The 22,731-nt window shown below is 40.8% G+C and overlaps 1 protein-coding gene across 1 annotated transcript in view; it reads left to right on the top strand.

The window, feature by feature from the left end:
* Positions 1-22,731, top strand: part of LOC136877163 (neuroendocrine convertase 2) — a 579,705-nt gene that overhangs the window by 173,250 nt on the left and 383,724 nt on the right. The window contains exon 6 of the mRNA XM_068228426.1: positions 16,891-16,967. Coding sequence (XP_068084527.1) covers positions 16,891-16,967 — 77 coding nt within the window. The remainder of the gene's footprint in view (positions 1-16,890; positions 16,968-22,731) is intronic.

A 22,731-nucleotide genomic window follows, 5' to 3' on the forward strand; every position in this document is an offset into this window, starting at 1 on the left:
TATAGAGTCGAGGAATAAGAAAATACAGTTTAAGCTATAAACAATGTTATTCACCCTGGGTGAAATGGTAGTTTAGGGGATGGCACCTAAAATTTAATTTTGAAATACCTATGTTCTTGGTCCTATGGAAAAGTACTACATAACAAAAGTTATAGAGAATATAATTTCCGATCATTTATGTTTTATTCAGTTTTACCGTACCGACTATGATAAGAGTGGTATTTCAGAACCAGAAAACAATTAATAATATGACGGCCTACAATATCGAAAGCGCGTAACATAGATCAACAATAACATTACACTGACCGTTGTTTGTTGTAATGTTCTTTGTCTCTTATGCTGACATTCAACTCCGATAGATGGGATTACTGATGCGTACCGAGTATAACAGCCTAACTGAATATTGGCGGGAAATAGCTGAGGAGTTAGATAACTTTCTTCTTTAGCATGCCAATCCTCTGGTTCAATACATTTTCTGATACTGCTGGTACGTAACACACTGGTTCATCATAGTATGCCAGCTATTCGATACCTACTCTGACGCGCTGTTTTGAATGAGCAGTGTGTGCACATAAGTCAGAGGCTCAGTTAGTAGTAGTATGAACTGGTCTGGAATTACAATGTAGTCCTATTCACTAAATAACTCAAAATTCAACCTTGAAAAGAGCCGTTTCTTAAGAAAAGTTTCTTCCTGTTCACTTTCATTAAATCTACATTTATTTTATTCCAAATTAGCAGCAAAGATGTGGTTTCTTCTCTGGCTTGGAGGAAAAATTGCCTCCATGTCAGATAGTTCTTTCCCCCGCCAGTGTAGTGAATTGAGATTTTCCGACTCATCGGAATAAATAAATAAATAAATAAATAAATAAATAAATAAATAAATAAATAAATAAATAAATAAATAAATAAATAAATATTATTAATATTTTTATTATGATTATTCAAATATTTCCATTTGGCATTTCAAGAAATGCAAAATTTTTCCTGTATTATAGAGGTGAATTGGAAAATTTTGGTAAAAACTGCACCTTTTAACTCCCTCTGGTTCAAGAGCTTGAGTTTTGTGAAACATACAGGTTAGCGTTTTATATCTTGAATGGGGCTTAATTTTCGACATTTTAGAGCCTCAGTTTTCAAACACCAGCTCTTCTTATTCTTCTCCTTTTTCTTCTACCTCCATCACTTTACCTATATTCTGGTGCGATCGCGGGTGGAAAATGTGTCGTGCATGTGGGTTTTTTCCTGTTTTAAGCTAGATTCCCTTCCTGAGACCAACACTTTATCAGTTTGTGAAGGGATTTATTCACTAATACGCGCTCCTGCGGCGTGGTGTGCTGTCTGTATATGAGGAGGAGTGAATTTGGACAAACACAAATACACAATTCCCGAATTAGAAGAATTAACGACACCAACCCCACCAGGAATAAACCCAGGGACCGTACGAACCGAAGACCTCGACATTAACAATTTAACCAAGGAAACCGACTGTCAAACACCACATAATATGTCATATAATCCAGTATTCACAGAAGTTCTCTATTGGAATAGTGGTCAATGCGCTGGATCGGGAATGTAACGGGCATACTTTCGAGTCTTCATGAAGTCATTTTTTAACATTTGTTGTCGGTTTTTATGCTGCAACGACTATGACAGGTTTTATAATGCCGATGGGATACAACGGGGCTAGGACTGGGAAGGGGGCAACCATGGCCTGAATTAAGGTACAGCCCCACCATTTTCCTGGTCTGATAATGGGAAATCGCGGAATATCATCTTCAGGGCTGACGACAACGGGGGGAGGGGGGTGGTTTGAACCCACCATCTTCCAAACACAAGCTAACGGCTGCATGATTCGAACAGTGCGACCAAATCGCTCCGTTCTACTTCATTTTAATTACACTCCCTGCTGTTGTTTTAACTGCAGGTCTGCAAAGAAGGTGTTCTAAGAAAATACAGAGAAATGAAAGAAAGAACAAAATAGGTTCGATGGAGACTCGAACCCATTCACCTTACATTACGGAGCCAAAGTCAAGATGACGATGTTACAAGAAAGCCTCTCAGAATGGTGGCTGATATGACGACTTATGGGAGATGTATTAAAACTGAAACACTAAATTCTCAAAAATTAAAGCCCAGGTTTGTTTTGATTTAGTACTAACGTAAATTAGCATCGCTGAAGCTGCACAAGATCCGCTGCACTCTTGACTCCGCACGTTAATCTTTTAAGAGCATATTTTCTGTTGATTGTGAGGGTTCATGCAGTTACGTTGTAGTTCGTAAACCATGCGCAACGGCTGAGTGGCCACGAAATTTGTCATTAGAGTCTGGATACCAGCTACTACGGAGTGGAAGTGGGCATCCTGGTGACATTCTGAGTTGTAAACATTCTTGTGCCCAAATGGATACAACCACCCCAGTCTACAGAGGAGTCTTACTCAATGAAAGTAATAGTTTTAAGTCCAAACATTTACCTCAGTTAATTTTCTAAGCAAATACAGGGAGTGGCAGTTTCATGACAGCCGTTATTCGAATCTCAGGCAATCCAAGTCCGAATTTTAAATGAAAAATTTTAAATGAAAAATCATGGATGGATGGATGGATGGATGGATGGATGGATGGACGGATTGATTCCAGTGAGTCTCAATTTGTAATATTCCAACAAGATATAGCAGATAGTTTAGATCGAGGTCAAATGGACTGTATTGCTATTGTCCTATCCAAGTATTTTGATAGGGTAAATCATGGGAGACCGCTAACGAAATTAGGGCTATTGCACTAGACAAAAGAGTGGTTGAATGGGTGGCGAGGTCTCTAGAAAACTGAGTGTTGGCAGTGCGGTTAGGGACGCGTAGCTGTGAGCTTACATTCAGTAGATAGTGGGTTCAAATCCCACTGTCAGCACACCTGAAGAAGGTTTTCCGTTCTTTCCCATTTTCACGCAAGGCAAATGCTGGGGCTGTGCCTTTATTACGGCCACGACCGCTTCCCTCCAACTCCTAGACTTTTGCTATCCCAGTGTCGGTGCAACTTGTACAAAAGAAAGTTTCTAGCAACAGAACTAAGAGAATTAGAGTAGATGGAGCATTATCTGATCTTATAACGATTAAGAGGGGGGTCCCGCAGAGCAGGGTTTTTTTTTTTTTTTTTTTTTTTTGCTATTTGCTTTACATTGCACCGACACAGATAGGTCTTATGGCGTCGATGGGACAGGAACGGCCTAGGAATGGGAAGGAAGCGGCCGTGGCCTTAATTAAGGTACAGCCCCAGCATTTTGCCTGGAGTGAAAATGCGAAACGACGGAAAACCATCTTCAGGGCTGCCGACAGTGGGATTCGAACCCACTATCTCCCGGATGTGAGCTCACAACTGCGCGCCCCCAACCACACGGCTAACTCGCCCAGTTTACTTTAGCTACACTGACTGAGCAAATGTCATGGGATAGCGGAGCACTGATGAGGAGATGTTGTTGTCTGAGCACCACACGCCCCCTGTGCCAGCGGCAGTTGTATAGGAGACCTTGTGAGCAGTGGCTGTACATGTGACAGGTGTGACATGGAACGTCGTCGTGTGCTGACACCGTTCGAACGGGGTATGGTGGCCGGTGCCCGAGGGATGGGAAGTGCGATTTCAGAAGTGGTGCGGGAATTCGGCTTCACACGATCAGCCGTGTCCAGGGTGTATCGTGAATGGTTGAATACGGGTGTCACCGTCCACAACAGACGAACGACCGGCCGTCCAGTCACCCTCGATGACCGTGACCGGCGACATCTGAGACGGATTGTCAATAGTGACAGACGGCCAACCGTGCAAAAAATCACGGCTCAATTCAACACAGGCTGTGCTAGACACGTCTCCCAATGGACAATCCGTAGGAACATGGGTTCTGTGGGGTATGGGAGCCGGCGCCGCACACGAATCCCACTGTTAACCCAACGTCATTGGGCCAACGACGCGCCAGTCACCAGGGACAGACACTGGAACAATGGCGTAACGTGATATGGTCGGACGAATCACGATTTCAACTGCACCATGCCGATGGGAGGCACCGTGTATGGCGCAGAACACATGAAGCGATGGATCCCGCCTGCCTCGAAGGTGTGGTCCAGGACGCTGGTGTCTCTGTTATGGTCTGGGGTGCATTTTCCTGGTATGGAATGGGCCCCCTAGTTGTTCTGGAAGAGACTTTGAATGGTACGCGGTATGTTGAGCTGCTCGGAGACCATCTCCACCCATTTTTTGCCTTCCAGCGACCAGACGGCTCTGCGGTGTTTCAAGATGATAATGCGCCGCCACATCGCTCCCACGTCGCCCGGGAATGGTTCCAGGAACATGCAGCGGAGGTCCAACGACTGCCATGGCCACCCAGGAGCCCCGATATGAACCCTATCGAACATATCTGAGATGTCCTGGAACGCAGGCTCCGTGCCATGGATCCTGCACCCACGAACAGACCAGCACTGGCGGCCGCTCTGCAAACGATTTGGTGTCATCTGCGTCCAGAGGACTACCAGGGACTTGTCGACTCACTTCCGCGGCGTCTCACTGGAGTGTTTTTTTTTTCAAATAATTATTTTATTTTCTAGAGCAAAGTAAAGGATACATAATTAATTACAGTGCTGCGTAAATTAGACATACTGTTACAGATAAACATCAAATACAAAATTAAAAAAAGCACCAAACAAATCTTGAGAGATATCACGACCATTAAGATATCTCGTTGGTTTTTTTTTATAATTAACACACGTGATCCATCACTTTAATGAGGAACGGAAAGGCGATCCACTTTCGTCGGTGATCGATACACTATACAATTATATCGTTAATTTAGATTATTAAATAGAGAAACAAAGAAATGCAAACAGAAACAAATTATTATTTACACAATCTATATCATCACAAGTTAAGAACATAAAGTTCATTGAATTTCTCCTTCCCTCCAGAAGCACTATACACTTTCAGTTCTTGTTTCGCTGTCTTGAGAAACTGCCTAAAACTTTGTACAGAGCATTTCTCGTTGTTCTGCGCATAATGAAGAAAGCCCATTGCTAGCCATACTAGGGCAAACTTGTTGTTCCTGTTGGGTATGTCCAAAGCTAACAAGATACGATATATATCGTTAGGGTTATTGGAAGATGTTAACTGCTGCACCAGAGTCAGTGTCCATCGCCAAACGGCCATCATACCATCACATCGAGTTAGTCTGTGGAGTTGTGTGTCAAGAGTTGGAATCTCATATTTTTGGCACAACGGTGACTGGACCAAGTTGTGGCGAAATGTTTTCTCCTCGGTTGGTATGGCATCTTGGATGGCTATGTATGCCGAACTTTTCCAGTCTGTTGGGATCTCTTGTGTTGTGAACTGCTTCCAGATATTTTTCCAATTTCTGTTGGGGAATTTTTCCATGATCTGTGGGGTAACAAGTTGACGGTTTAAAAGACCACGGTAGATGATTTGCGTGGTGGAATGCACTGTTGATTCACATGAGGATAGAAAGATTCAATAGTATGCAGTACTCGTTTAAAGCTTCCAGTTCGAGGTGATGTCCAAAAATGCATATCATTAATATCTCCGAGTCCGTTCTTTGCCAGTAGAATTGACCTCAGAAGCAGAGCCTGGCATTTAGCGGAGACGGCGATGAGGCCTAGGCCCCCTTGATCAACTGGCCTTCTGAGCTGATTTCTTGATATGCGATATATGTATCCTCTTTATAGATAGTAACTAATTCCAAGTTCTACTCTTTGTGCATGTTTCTCTGAAATGGGGAGGACCTGAGCCGCGTACCATATCTTGGACAGAGCGAATGAGTTAATGTGCCATACTTTCTGTATTAGATTAAGATTTCTGCTGAGATCCTTCGTCACTGTGATCCGGACAGTGTTGATGACTGCAGTCCAATTCTTTTCGACTGTCTCCTGAAATTTGCCTGTAAATTTCAAACCGAGGATCGTTATTTCTTCTTTGACAGGGATTCCAGCAATTGTGATGTGGTTTGGCCAGGTAGCGAGAGGTAACAAGACAGATTTCTGATAATTCACTTTCGCGTTGGCAGCTCTTTTGTACACAGATATGATTCCAATCAGCTGATCCGCTTGGGCTCGGTTCCGTAATAAAAGTGTTGCGTCGTCAGCATACGCTCGGACGGTAAACATCTTGTGCGGATTTGGGACATCCTTTAGGAGGTGATGGACAGCTCAAATGAAGGGTTCTATACTTAAGGCGAAGAGGATCATAGATAGAGGACATCCTTGCCGCACTAAATTTCGTATTGTAATAGGTTTGGAGAAATGACCATTGAGGAGAATTCGGGAATGAGCATGAGTGTATAGAGATCTAATGATACTACATGTTGACTGTGGAATACCAAACTTATCGAGAATCGTAAACAAATAACCATGGTGAACTCGATCAAAAGCCTTTTCAAAGTCAAGATTAAGTGTTGCTGCGTTATTGTGGGGGTATTGTTCACATACTAATATAGCATCTCTAATTGCTTGGAGATTAAAAGTGATTTTCTTGTTCGGAATGCCACACGTCTGCCCTAGCTGAATGATGGTTTCCAGAAACGGCCGTAGTCTGTTGGCCAGAATTTTCATAAATAATTTGTAGTCTGCATTTAGTAAGGGGCATTGACACTTTTGGAGTAAGAATGATTATGCCTTCGCTGAATCCAGTTGATTCTTCGGAGTTGTTTAATAGAATGTTCATCAAATCTACGAGCGTATGTTTCATGAAGGGCCAGTACTTTTTGTAGAAGGTGAAGCTGAGACCGTCTGGGCCAGGAGCTGATCTGTCACTTGCAGTGCGCAGGGCCTTTAGAACTTCCTCCTCGGTGATCTCACGGGTCAGCTGCTGTTTTCCTTCCTCAGGCAAACGTTGATCTAAGTAGGATAGTATTTTGTTTTGGTCGGGTACCGGTATCTCACTTTCACTACTTGTTCTCTGGAAGAATTTTTCGGCTTCAGTAATGCAGTCTCTTGTAGTGGTAAGACTCCTATTGTCATCTGTAATTAACGAGTGAATGTATTTATTTTTCGCGTTATTCTTTTCGGATGCAAGGTGGTACAACTGGGCTTTCTCTTCGTGTATGACTGATGTTGCACGGGAGCGAATGATTGCTCCTCGGAGAATAGTTTCCTGTATTGAGTTGATTCGGCGTTTAACAGCGGTCAAATGATTGGATACGTCATTTCCGGCTTGCTGACGGGTGACAAGATCGTGAAGAATCACGTAATAAGAATGCAGCGTACGGCGTCTGTTGATGGCCTTTTCTACTCCCTTTCGTTTGAAAAAGCTCTGAATAGCTGGCTTAAACTTGTATAGCCAAGATTTGATCGAAAGTTGTCCACCTCTTCGCACTCGAGTTTCCAGATCATTCCACAGGAGTGAAAATTCATTTTGTATATCGTCATCAGACAGTAAGGAGCTGTTTATTTTCCAGTAACCCCTTCCCATCTGTGCCGCCGGTCTATGCCCCGCAGTCTTCATCACTACTGCATGATGATCGCTGAATAGTGCAACGTTAACAGTTACTGCTCGGATATTATGCTCTGATTCTTTATTTACATAAAAGCGGTCGATACGTGAAGCAGCCGTACCTCGGAAGAAAGTATATTCGACTCTGTTACCATGAAGAACTTCCCACACATCACAAAGCCGAAGTTCGCGATATACTCTCCCTAATGCCAGGGAGGGATGGAATTCACCTGTCTGATCTTTTGCATTTAATACACAGTTGAAATCACCTCCGAGAATAATGTTATCATAATTGTGACGCAGAAAATAAGGCAGTTCCTTCTAAATGAAATCTTCCCGTTCTCGGCGTCTGTGTGTTCCTGAGTGTAGATATATATTAATCATCAGTGTCTTATCTTCGGTAAGTATGCATGAAATTCTTCCACTCGGGTGACATTCACTGAGTTTGATATTTATCCCTGCTCTATAGATTATGGCAGTTCCTCTTAAATTTTCACCAGCATTGATTATATAACTGTATTGAGATCCAAGGAAAGCTAAGTTCGTGACGTTGACCTCTTGCAAGAAAACTACGTCTAAATCATAATCTTTAATAAATTCTTTTAGCAAGACCTGCTTGCTCTGACTTCGGAGGCAGTTCACATTCAGAGTACCGTAGCAGCTAACTACTGACGTCACAGCTAAGATTACCAAGAAAAAAAACATTAGCAGCTTCCATACTCGTTTGGCATTACCCAACAGCACGTAAATATTCTTCAGATTAGGTTTGTGAAAGACATTTACTTATATTACTTTCTTCCTATCATTCCCCTCAACCGATCTTTTTAATCTTGGATACCTGTGACTAACTGCTTGGTTGGATTTTGAATTGGTGGTTTCCATTTCCATTATACTACCTTCGTCACCGCCTACTTTGTGCACTGTGCGGAATGCATCTGCACAGACTGTGTGGTAGTGTCATTTTTTAAGCCATTCATGTCACTGGTAGGTGTCGGGAACGGTTCGCTGACAGGTTCACAAAGTTGTGGCTGGTGCTGTGAGGGTGGTTCTGATAGTACCGGTACATCATTTAACTGGGTATTATTTTGGTAGGTTGATGAGCTGAGCGACTGTTCCATTGGGGAATTTCTATCGCAAACAGGTTCTGTTGTCTCCTCAAGGTGGTTGTGTGCTGGCTGCACTACTTGTGTCTCTTCCTCTTCTGTGGTTATTTCTGCCTGTTGTGCGGACGGTGTGTTTACATGTGAGTCTGGTGTATCAGTTGATCGTGTGTCCACCTCTGGAAAATCTGGGGTGAATTGTGTTGTTGTGAGAGGTATACGTTGCGTCGGTAGCTTCCCCAAGGCTGAAGTCAAGGTCGCCCATGTTGGCTTGTCAGGCGTAGCAGGTGTTTGAACTGGTAAACGGCGCGTTGGGCACTCACTACGGTAATGGCCTATCTTACTGCAGCTGGCACAGGTTGGTGGTTGGTTATCATAACTTACTAAAGCCTTATTTCCTGCTATGTCTACGTAGGAAGGGATATGTTTTTTAAGCATGATGCGTACTGCACGTATGCCATTGTGCACCTTATATCGAAAATTGGAACTCCACGTTTCATCACTTACTGAAAGTACAGTCCTGTACTGGCGCAAAACGTCTGAAATGTGTCCATGAGATGTTTCGGTGGGGAGGTTAAAAACTCTCACAAGTTTAATCCCTAGGCCGGCCGAATCAACAGTTATTTTACTACGATAGCCATTGCTATGAACAAAATATTGCTCACCTGCATAGTGCTTGAGAAGATGATCAACTGTCTCTTGCCTCCTGCACTTAATGAAGACTTGTCGGGAAATTCCGTTGAGCTGTAATGTTTCGACGTCGGCTTCATCAAGTTTCAAATTTTCAAAAATCCACTCGTGGATTTCGTAGGGGGCTGGTCTTGGTATATCTCGTTCTGTGAAAGTGATGACGATTGTATTTTTCCTTTCAACTATCATCGTTCCGTAATGTCGTTAGTTCCCTAAGCGTATAATACGCAAAACACTTAAACCAAACGGGCTTTCAGCACTTCACTGAACGGCTCCACACTTGTACACACTTGCTCGAAATACGTGTTGCTCGTGCTAAGGCTAAAGCGGAACCGAGTTCGCACGGCCAGAGAAGGCCCCACACGCTATTAGGTGACTATCCCATGGCATTTACTAAGTCAGTGTATATGAAATTTAAGAAAATCTGTTACAAGTTTTGCTAAATGATTTATTCCGCCTACTTGTTTAGCGAGCCTGCCTCTTACAGAAAGGCCCCGGGTTCCATTGCCGGCCAGGTCAGGGGTTTCTTCCTGGATCTGAGGGCTGGTTTGAGGTCCACTAAGCCTACATGATTACAGTTGAGAGCCCATCTGACGGTGAGATAGCAGCGCCGGTCTAGAAACCAAGATAACGGCCGAAAGGATTCATCGTGCTGACCATACGACACTTCATAATTTTCAGGCCTTCGGGCAGAGCAGCGGTTGCTTGGTAGGTCATGGCCCTTCGGGGCTGTCGCACCACGGGGTTTGGTTTGTTCTACGTGACACACAATTAATTATTTTCATACAATATTATAGCCTAATAACTTACTGCATTTAAATGTGGGAGCTATCCGCATTATCAATCTATATATATAAAATAGCTTGTCCTGACTGACTGACTGACTGATTCATCATCGCCGAGCCAAAACTACTGGACATAAAGAAATGAAATTTTGGGGATAAATTCACATTATGATGTAGGTGCTCGCTGAGAGAGGATTTTTGGATATTCCTTCGGTAAGGGGGTGAAAAGGGGGGTGAAATTCTAAAATGAGTGTATCTATATCTCAAAACTTTAAACGTTTAAAGATGTGAAAATTGGTATTTAGAATCTTCTTTAAAAATAAGGAAACACGTATTTTTTTGTTTTCAGAAAATCCCAATAGGAGGGTTGAAAAAGGGTGAAAATGGGGAAAAATGGGTTGAATACCTTTAATCAGGATACCGGTACTTATATATCAGAAACTGAAGATATTACAGACCTCAAAATTGGTACTTTTGATCTCTTTTAAAAATAAAAATAAAAATACACGTATTTTTTGTTTTTGGAAAATCCAATTAATGGGAGGGTGAAAAGGGGGTGAATTTTTAAAATGAGTGAATCTATATCTCGAAACTTTTAAAGTTTGCTGATGTAAAAATTGGTATTTAGAATCTTCATTAAAAATAAAGAAACACGTATTTTTTTGTTTTCGGAAAATCGCAATAGGAGGAGTGAAAAGGGGGTGAAAATGGGTTGAATGCCTTTAATGAGGCTACTTATATCTCAGAAACTGAAGATATTACAGACCTGAAAATTGGTGTTTGGGATCTTCGTTAAAAATAAAGAAACACTTATTTTTTTTGTTTCTGGAAAACCCAATTAAGGGGGAGGTGAAAGGGGGGTAATATTTTAAAATGAGTGTATCTATATCTCAAAACTTTTAAAGGTTATAGATGTAAAAATTGGTATTTAGAATCTTCATTAAAAATAAAGAAACACGCATTTTTTGTTTTCGGAAAATCGCAATAGGAGGAGTGAAAAGGGGTGAAAAATGGGTTGAATGCCTTTAATGAGGCTACTTATATTTCAGAACCTGAAGATATTACAGACCTGAAAATTGGTGTTTGGGATCTCCTTTAAAAATAAAGAAACACGTACTCTTTTGTTTGCGGAAAATCGAATTAATGGGGGGGGGGGTGAAAAGGGGATGATTTTTTTAAAATTAGTGTATCTATATCTCAAAACTTTTAAAGTTTATAGATGTAAAAATTGATATTTAGAATCTCCTTTAAAAATAAAGAAACACGTATTCTTTAGTTTTCGGAAAATCCCAATAGGAAGGGTGTAAAAGGGTGAAAAATGGGTTGAATGCCTTTAATGAGGCTACTTATATTTCAGAACCTGAAGATACTACAGACCTGAAAATTGGTATTTTGGATCTACTTTAAAAGTAAAGAAACACGTATTTTTTCGTTTTTGGAAAATCCAAATATTGGGGGGTGAAAAGGTGGAGTGAATTTTTTAAAATGAGTGCGTCTACATCTTAAAACTTTAAAATTTACAGATGTAAAAACTGGTAGTTAGAATCTCCTCTAAAAATAAAGGAACACGTATTTTTTGTTTCCTGTAAATCCTAATAGGACGGGTGTAAAAGGGGTGAAAAATGGGTTGAATGCCTTTAATGGGGATACATATATCTCAGAAACGAAAGATATTACAGAACTGAAAATTTGTATATGGGATCTCCTTGAAAAATAAAGAAACACGTAATTCTTAGTTTTTGGGAAATCCAATTAATGGCGGTTAAACAGGAGTGACAAATTGGGGTGAATTTTTTGAAAGACTATATCTACAGAATATCCTGGAAACGTAAAATATTACAGACGTAAAAAGTGGGTGTTTGGAATCTCCTGTAAATGTAAAGAAACAGAGGTGATTTGTTTTTGGAAACTCCACTTAAGGGGAACTCAAAAGGGGTGAAATTTTAAAATGTGAATTTTTACAGTATATCTAAAAAAACTTAACATGTTACAGAAGTGAAGGTATTTTTTATCTCTATTAAACATAAAGAAACGTGTGTTTTTAGTTTTCGGAAATACCACTTGGGTGGAGGGGGGTGGTAAAAGTGACTGAAAATGGTGTTGAATTCTTTTAATTAGGCTACTGATATCACAAAAATGAAGACGTTACAGACGTGAAATTTGATATTTGCAATCTGCTTTAAAAGTAAAGAAACACGTATTCTCGGAAAATCCAATGAAGGGTGGGGGAAGAACTGAAAAATTAATTGGCTTAATTGTATGAGAATACATACATCTAATAAAAACTAAAGATGTTACAGACGTGAACATTCGTATTTGGATCTCCTTTAAAAACAAAGAAAAGCGCGTTTTTGGTGGGGAAACCATCTTGGAGGGCGGGAGTGTAAAGGAGTTGAATTCCTTTCATGAGGACACATAAATCAAAAACTGAAGAAGTTAGAGTCGTGATCATTGGTATTTAAGAAGATCCTTTACTATTAAAGAAACAAGTATTTTTTGCGGGAAAATTCACTTGGAGGGGGGGGGGAGTATTGTGATATGAAGTGCAGAAAGTAAATTATTTTTATTGGGATACTTATATCTCAAAACTGAAGGTAATAGACGTGAACATTGGTGTTTGGAATCTCCCTTAAACATAAAGAAACAAGCATTCTTTTAATTTTGGGGGTGGGGGTGGCGGTAAATAAACTTAACGGCGGTGGGGTGTAGAAGTAGGTGAAACCAATTGATTTTAGATGTTATTAATGTACTTATAAGGATCCTCCATTGCTCAGGCGGCAGCGCGCCGGCCTCTCATAGCTGGGGTGGTTCAAATCCCGGTCACTCCATGTGACATTCGTGCTGGACAAAACGGTGGCGGGACAGGTTTTTCTCCGGATACTCCGGTTTTCCCTGTCATCAGCCATTCCAGCAACACATAATAGTACTACTACTACTACTACTACTACTACTACTACTAATAATAATAATAATAATAATAATAATAATCCGGACCGTCGTCAAATGTGCGGACCGCGCTGGAAACGGCTCCTGGACGGGTAATGACTAAGAATGCAGTCCGGCCGCGGGTTCAGTGCCGCCAAGGCACCCAATATGACACCACGCCGGATCTCCTGAAGGATTTTATCGATATTGAAAATGATTATAGGAAAAGATGGCAAAGATTTACGGACCCATCTGACCGGGAGGAATACCTGAGCCTAGCCCGGGAAGTACGAAATCGATTGCTGGAAAGGAAGATTGAAAAATGGGAGGAAACGTGCCGTAAAATAATAGAAAACCAGTTAGATCGGGAATTTTGGTGGATTCTCGCAGAAAACGAGTCAGATCGCGAATTTCGTCGAATTATATATCTAAAACAATAAGCATTCAATTATAAATTTCAGTATAATACCGTAGCGAAGCACGGGTATCTTGCTAGTTTGTTATATCTATGTTGAGTCAACTATACGTTTATATCGTCTCAGATGTGTGCAGTTGCTGCTAAAGCGTACTATTGTTTTTAAATATTAATTTTCAATGTTATCAGTAATCACGTGTTGAGGATCTATTAGCTGATGGCTATAAATTTTTAGAGTTCCTAAAATGTTAAGTTTTATCCCCCTTTGGATGTATATGTGCAAAATGGTTAGAGAATTCTGTATATTTGATACTTCATGTCAAGTAGATGCGCAGCAGGTGCTGATTTTTCATGCTTATGTAGCCAATACTCTATCAGTAGCTTCCGTACTCTAACAGCCATGATGAACTGGAACTTCAATGGAATATACACTTTAATCTTTGCCAAGAGCATAACGTAAAAATAGTGCATCTATTAAGAAATATCAGCAGGAAATGATCATTAGTATAAGACGCAGTTTCCATTTTACGAAAACAATTCGGAAATTAATTCGCAAATATATTTTATCTTCAGATACTCTCCACGAATGGCCTACCTTCTCATAATCGCATTCCGTACAAATTCTTTAACGATATCGTACGCCTTTGAGTTTTCATTTATTTTGCTCTTCACCGGTTCGCTGCATGTAAAAGAAACACTAACAAGGTTTTAGAGCTCATTAAATGTGCAACGACACTTATTTTTATCTTACAGCTTCTCATAAATTTCTTTGCCCTGTCATAAATCAACACAATCTTAGTCGGTTCTCTCTTACTATTACAAGATTTGAATATGTAATGAATCATAGACGACAGAACAGGTCTTCATTATATAATGCGTAAAAATAAAATAAAAACTTTCTACGTACAAACCACGCAAGGTGAAAACTTTCACTGCAGTATTCGTAAACTCGACGTTAAGTGGGACTCAATAGTTAGCTCTACACAAGCCAGGTTGGTAGTTGTTCATGACTGTTGATGTGATCATAGCTACAGGACTTCCACGATTCCACTCGATTATCACGACCCAGGAAATCAGAGGTGTGCTGTAATGGGCGCGACAATGTGTCTCACCACAAGGGTAAACTTTTCAACTTCCTAACAGGTTGCGTTTGGTGGTTCAGACAGCTGATGACTTGCTTTGTGTGTCCAAGTTTGCGGATTTAATCCTAGCTCAGTCCGGTAGTATTTGAAGGCGCTCAAATACACCAGCCAGGTGTCGGTAGATTTGCCGGAAGTGAAAGGACTCTTGCGGGAAAATATTCCGGCATAGTGACGTCTCCAAATACCGTGAAAGTACTAAGGTGGACGAAAGACTAATTAGATTATTATTACCTTCTGCTCGTCTCCATGGCTGAGTGCTCAGTGTCTTGGTTTCTTATCCTCGGGATCCCAGGTTCAATTCCTGGCTGGATCATAAGCAGTTAATTCCCTTTGCTCGAAGACTGGGCGTTTGTTTTTTCCCAGCATGCATTCATCTCACACACTACACCAGGGAGTAAGGAATACGGGGAGCTGCCCCCTACACTACTCTCTGTGACTATCACTTGTAGCCAACGGCCACGCCCCCCCCCCCCCCTATGGTTAGCAAAACATGGCAATTCTTACGTTGTGGATATATACAAAGAAACATATTTTCTCGGGAGTAGGGAAACTTCGAATCGCTCAATTAAGTACAATCGTTTTCAAAATAACACGGCGATTAACTGTAACAAAATTTTCTTGCAAACAGACCTCTCAATGCTCTTTTACTGAGCTGTAAGGAAGTGTTTCTCATGACAGACAGCCTTAAATCTACTCTCTCGCTAGGTAACTATCGGTACTATAAACCGAGTATATTAAAAACAGGAGATGCAAATCATCACCAGATATCAGTAAAGATAAGGTGTAGGTTATTAATGAAGGTATACCGCATTCTGAATACTTTAGGGGAATGCACAATAAATCACCCAACTGGGCTTAGCAACATAGTTTGCTACATATTTTGGAGTGGTGGTGATGGTGATTATTGTTTTAATAGGGAGTAAAACCATCAAGTAAACCATGCTCTAACACAAGTGGAAACAATGCAGGACTCAGCTAAGAGCCCCTTGGACACCAACCCTCACTCTATCTACTAGGCTGATATTTACAGGTATACAAACCATTTACATTGAAACAGAAACTACTAAATTATAGAGTATGAAGGTGGCTTTCTTGTATGGGACTGGCGTGCTCGATTTATCCGGAAGGACGTGGGTTCGATTCCCAGATTTAAATAATAATATTAATAATGTCTTGTTGGTATTTTTAACCTTGTGCAGGCCTTATGCAGGAGACTCACCGACGAGGATCAACGGCGTCTACCGTGTATAGGAAGCTACGTGTTAGTGTGGTGGATGGTAGTGTTGTGTGTAGTGCAGGGAGTAAAGAATACTGCGAGATGCCATGGAGCACGGAGAGTGAAGCCCTACATAGGAGGCGTGATCGTAAATAGGCTCGAGAACGAAAGCTGTTTTTTGATAGTCACATGTATCACAGCTCATTGGAGTGAATACGGTGAACGAAAATTGTACCAGCGGGAATTTTCAGATGCAAACACTGTACGACACACTAAAAAGTAAAAGAGGTACTAAATGCTCTAATTCTCTAGGTAAGAAGGGAATGCTCTTTGAGTCGAAGGGACATGGGACAGGCAGAACTGTTTCAGATCTGACAGTTAATTCAAACTGAAGACAAAACTGTACGCGATGTGTATGTGGGCTGTATGTGACTGCATTTGGAGGCAATTTCTCCTACCGCATGAGTATTCTAGCACCAAAAGTGCATTTCTTGAACGTAAATGACATAACATGCCCATGAAATGAAATAGCATACCTTCATAAAACGTCCCGGCTAAAGTGATTCATTCGACAGAATGCTGAATTTCTAAGCTCGAGTTCATAGTTTCGACCAAACAGTGGTATTTGATGGCAGTGGAGTACACTATCCTCGTGTCAGTAGATTCTCCAGCAAGTAAAATAACTCCTGTAGGGAAATGGTCCGGCTTCTCGGCTTCTCTGAAAACCTTAAAACCGAGCTCGATAGCTGCAGTCGCTTAAGTGCGGCCAGTATCCAGTATTCGGGAGAGAGTAGGTACGAATCCCACTGTCGGCAGCCCTGAAAATGGTTTTCCGTGGTTTCCCATTTTCACACCAGGCAAATGCTGGGGCTGTACCTTAATTAAGGCCACGGCCGCTTCCTTCCCACTCCTAGCCCTTTCCTGTCCCATCGTCGCCAAAATCCTATCTGTGTCGGTGCGACGTAAAGCAACTAGCAAAAAAAAAAGAAACCCTTAAAAGTAGTTAGTGAGGCGAAAATAAACATCCACATTATTATTCTGGTTAGCTATGGAGAAGTAAAGAAAAATCTTATTAGGAATAATGTTTCTAAACGGAAATATATAGAATTTCCTTAAATTAATACCTATGTACTTCTTGTTCCAGAACGCCCGAGCCAGTTACGATTTCAGCAGTAACGACCCGTACCCTTACCCCAGGTACACCGACGACTGGTTCAATAGGTAAGTCCTTACAAATAAAATACTACTTTGATTGAAATATGTTCACCAGGAAGAAAAAGTAACGAGATTAATAGTGAATTACGGTATTGGAATGCATAAAAATATTTAAGAATGCCCAAAATACAGGACTTGAAATATTTCCACCTGCAATGACATTTCTTGATAATCTAATTATTAATTAAGACAACGCACGTTGCATGCACACTAATTTACTATCAAATTTACAACTATTTGAACACACTTATGATGGATGTACAACACGCACTATTAAAATCAGTTCTGGTTTCTTTTACACATTAATTGATATTTTTTACGTTTGATCTGGTTTAGTGACTGACATACAAAAATTAATTGGACTTTTTGACTAAAGATCGAAATAAATTTTGAGACCCGTAATTTGTTTCGTTTTTCATTGAGAGAAGTGATGCATATGATATGGTTTTCATATTAATTTGCGAAGACTACAAGTTTAATAAGGCCAGGAAGGACGTGGGTTCGAATCCCCGTCAGGAAGTCGTAAAATTTAAGAAACGAGATTTCCACTTCCGGAGGTGCCTATGGCCCTGGAGGTTCACTCAGCCTACGGCAAACATGAGTACCAGGTTAATTCCTGGGGGCAAAGGCAGCCGGGCGTAGAGCTAACCTCTCTACCCCATCACGTGTCGAGGTTAATAATGGTAGAAGCCTTTACCTTCCACTCCTCCAAGGGCCTTCGTGGCCTGTACGGAGGTGACTTTGCTGTGCTTTTTACAAGTTTCGTAAGGCGACGTGGCCAATGTGGTACCCGAAATTGGTATTTGAACACACTCATATTCATGGTGATTGTTGAGCTAAAGGGGCTCATCAACCATTATTTATTCAATGTGGAAAAAGAGGAAAACGAGTTCGATTTACTAACATGAAGGTATCCTCAAAATCATCTCCATGCAGGTCCATAGAAGAGTGGAAGACGAAGGCGTCCTTTGCTCGTAATTTCGGCCCTTAGTGGGATATGCTTGGGCGCCTTTGCCCTCACGGATCAACCCAGTTGCTCATATTAATTGTGGACTGACTGAACCCCAGGCCAACAAGCTTCTCCACAAGTATCGTATATTTTTGACTTCCTGAAGGGAATCGAACTCACGGTCTTCCATGTGAGCCGAGCACGCCTTTTCCATCTCAGCTAGTCAGCCTACAAAACTGAAGAATTAGAAAGACAGTGAGAGGCGAAGAACTAAAATACTTCCTAGAGTTCCCGATATCCATCTTTAATCGGGTCTAACAATGGCAATAATATTAATAATAATAATAATAATAGTAATTATAATAATAATGTCCGCCTCTGTGGTGTGGTGGTGGGCGTGATTAGCTGCTATCCCCAAAGGACCGGGTTCGACTCCCGGCTCTGCCAAATTTGGGGTCCACTCAACCTCGGGAGGTCAACGGGGTAGAGGTGGTTTCGATTTCCACCTCAGCCATCCTGGAAGTGGTTTTCCGTGGTTTCCCACTTCTCCTTCAGGCAAATGCCGGGATGGTGTCTAACTCAAGGCCACGGCCGCTTTCTTTTCTCTTCCTTCCTGCCCATTCCTCCACTAGGACCCTTTTCAGCATAGCAGTGAGGCCACCTGGACCAGGTACTGGTCCTCCTTCCCAATTGTATACCCCGACCCAAAGTATCACGCTCCAGGACGCTGCATTCAGGCGTTAGAGGTGGAATCCCTCGCTGAGGGCGAGATAAAAACCGACCCTGGAGGGTAAATAGATTAAGAAGAAGATAATAATAATAATAATAATAATAATAATAATAAGGGAGTAAGGCAAGGGGATGGACTCTCTCCCTTACTCTTTAACTGTGTCCTTGAAAGAGTGATGCAAGAATGGCGTAAACAAAAATTAGTCCTCAATTCACAAACCAATCACTTCGGGCAAAAGAAAATTAGCGATAGATTGTTGCCTAGTAATTGCAGACCACTTAGCAATCATAACTCGAGACATTTCAAAAACCCAAAACCACCGGGCGACTTTGCCGTGTGGTTAGGGGCGCGCACCTATAAGCTTACATCCGGGAGAAAGTGGGTTCGAACCCCATTGTTGGCAGCCCTGAATATGTTTTTTTTTTGTGGTTCAATTTTCACACAAGCCAAATGCTGGTAAACATCTCAAAATCAGATTGAGCTGAAACAAACTGCGGAAAAAGTCACTCTCCAGATATCTTTTGGAAAGAATATTTATATGACTTGCCACAAACAAGCACCAAAACTCGTGGAAACAAAATATGGCAAAATTAAAAAGTCTCACAATTTAAATATCTTGGTGTAACTATTAAGGAAAATTGACTCATAACAAATGCCAATCAAATTAAATGTCCAACGATGCAAACTGCATATCGACCAACCCAAAAAGTTAATCAATCAGCCACTACTGATCTGCATTTAGGGCAGTCGCTCAGGTGGAAGATTCCCTATCTGTTGTTTTTCTAACCATCTTTTAAATGATTTCAAAGAAATGAAATTTATTGAACATCTCCCTTTTTAAGATATTCCAATCCCTAACTCCCCTTCCTATAAATGAATATTTACCTCAATTTACCACCTTGAATTCCAACTTCATCTTCATATTGTGATCTTTCTTACTTTTAAAGACACCACTCAAACGTATTCGTCTACTAACGTCGTTCCACACCATCTCTCCACTGACAGCTTTTCCCAGCCCAAACTTCGCAACATTTTTGTAACGCTCCTCTTTTGTCGGAAATCACCCAGAACAAATCGAGCTGCTTCTATTTGGATTTTTCCAGTTCTCGAATCAAGTAATCCTAGTGAGGGTCCCATACACTGGAACCATACTCTAGTTGGGATCTTCAGAGACGTATATGCCCTCTCCTTTACATCCTTACTGCCCTGTCCTTAACATCCTTACTACAACACTTAAACACCCTCATAACCATGTGCAGTGATCTGTAGCCTTTTTTTACAATCCCATTTATGTGATTCTCCAATGATGATCTGTCCTTATATTAACACCTAGGTACTTACGTATACAATGATTCCCATAAGGAACTTTCACCCCATCAACGCAGTGATTAAAACTGAGAGGACGTTTCCTATTTGTGAAACTCACAACCTGACTTTAACCCAGTTTATCATCATACCATTGCCTGCTGTCCATCTCACAACATTATCGAGGTCATTTTGCAGTTGCTCACAATCATGTTACTTACATACAAGCTCTGTACAGGAAAACATCGCCCGCAGAAAGCCTTATCTCTGATTGTAATTCTTTACTCATATAATTTTTATATATAAGAAAAGGTCGAATAATACTGCCTCGAGGAATTCCCCTCTTTGTTATTACAAGGCCAGATAAAGCTTCACCTATTCTAATTCTCTGAGATTTATTTTCTAGAAATATAGCCACCCATCCAGTCACTCTTTTGTCTTGTCCTTTTGCACTCAATTTTGCCAGTAGTCTCCCATGATCCACCCTATCAAATGCCTTAGACAGGCCAATCACGATACAATCCATTTGACCTCCTGAATCCCAGATATCTGCTTTATCTTGCTGGTATCCTACAAGTTGAGTTTCAGTGGAATAAACTTTGCTAAACCGGAATTGCCTTCTATCGAACCAGTTATTAATTTCGCAAACATGTCTAATAAAATCGGAAAGAATGCTTTCTCAAAGCTTACATGCAATGACTGGCCTGTAATTTTCACCTTCATGGTTATCAACCATTCTTTTATACACAGGGGATAATATAGCAACTCTCCATTCACTTGGTATAGCTCCTTGATGCAAACAATAATCAAATAAGTATTTCAGATATTTCAGATACTCTATCCCAACACATTGTCTTGAATATATCCCCCGAAATCTTATCAATTCCAGCCACTTTTCTAGTTTTCAAACTTTGTATCTTATTGTAAATGTAGTTGTTATCACAGGTAAATTTTAATACTTCCTCAGTATTAGTAAGTACCTCTAACTGGACATTATTTCTGTAACCAGCAATATTTGCTTACTGCTGACTGAATTCTTCCATCTTTTGAAAAAATCCTCACATAACCACTCCCCATGTTCATTAACGATTCCTGAAATATCCTTGGAACCTGTTTCTGCCTTGAAGTCCCATACATACCCTTCGAGTTTTCACTAAAATATGTATGACTGCCAGTTATGCTTGCCATCATGTTACCCTTAGCTGACTTCATTGCTAGATTTAATTTCCTAGTAAGTTCCTTCACTTTCTCCTTATTTACACTGCCACTTCTAACTCTATTTCTTTCCGGTCTGCACCTTCTTCTTAGTCTCTTTACTTCACTGTTATAATATGGTGGGTCTTTAATAAATACTCTTTACCATTATTGACCACAAACCTGTTTTTACATTCCTTAACAATTGCTTTAAACCCATCCCAGAGTCTGTTTTTTTTATTTACCGTTTTCCACCGATCATAGTTACATTTTTTAAACTCCCTCATGCCTCACTTATCAGCCATATGGTACTGCCTAACTGTTCTGCTTTTAAGGCCTTCTTTTCTATCACATTTAATTTTAACTACGACAAAAACAGCTTCGTGATAGCTAATACCATCCAGAGCTCATCGGGTTTGACCAGCACCACGTCCAGAATATTCTTCCCTCTAGTTGGTTCCATCACTTTATGAATCAGCTGTACTTCTCGTATTAACTTATTTGCCATTTGTTGGTCATGTTTCTGTCGTTCGCATTACCATCCCAATTGAAATTCGGTAAATTAAGATCTCCCGCTACAATCACATTCCTTTCCATATTGTTTCCCACATAGCTGATTATCTTATCAAATACTTCTGAATCAGCGTCAGCGCTACCCTTTCCCGGTCTACACACTCAAAAAAAAAAAATCAAGATGCCTGTTATCTTTAGAAATTAGCCTTATACTTACAATTACATGTTTCCCAACTTTAATTTTTTCGTAGCTTACAAATTCCTCTTTCAACAGAATTAATACTCGCCCTACTACCATTCCTACCCTATCTCTACGATACACACTCCAGTTCCGTGAGAAAATTTGTGCATCCATTATATCATTTCTGAGCTATGATTCAACTCCTGTTACAATCTCTGGTGAGTATATACCTATTACTTAATTCTATTCCTTTCTTTACAGTACCTCTACAGTTCAACACTAACATTTCTATGTCATCCCTACTTGACTTCCAGATCCTTGTACTCTTATCACCGCTCCCTAGACAACCCCGTTTCACAGCATCTACCTCCCCATTACTCTTCTAAACAAATTGCCTACTACTTATACGTACCACTGCTGTTTAAATGAAGGCCATTGAGCGACGATCCCTATCTCCTACCCACCAATTAGGATCTAGAAATCTCACTCTCAGTTTCGCTCTTACCCACTGAATATTCTCGTTTATATCCCCAATGACCTTCCAGACAGTATCCCTCCTACTAAATATTCCACTGATAACTCCAAGCGTACAAAACTAAGACTTTACAATACAGTCATTAAGCCAGAACGTCTTTGCGAGTCAGAAACGCTAATTTTGAACCTGAAAGCAGACGTTGAAAACATAGAGAAAAAGGAACGCTAATCGTAAGAAAAATTCTAGGCCCAAAACTCGCAGGCGGAAAAATACCGACTCAGATGCACACAGGAAATCAAACAATACACAAATATTCAGTGTCATAAGAAAACGCAGCGAATTCTGCGAACATATGTAATAAATGGACCCAGATAGATAAAACAAATAGGCCTAATCAAATTCTATCAAAACTGTAGTAAAGCT

This window comes from Anabrus simplex, chromosome 1 (assembly GCF_040414725.1).
Source record: "Anabrus simplex isolate iqAnaSimp1 chromosome 1, ASM4041472v1, whole genome shotgun sequence".
In the NCBI taxonomy this organism is placed as follows: Eukaryota; Metazoa; Arthropoda; class Insecta; order Orthoptera; family Tettigoniidae; genus Anabrus; species Anabrus simplex.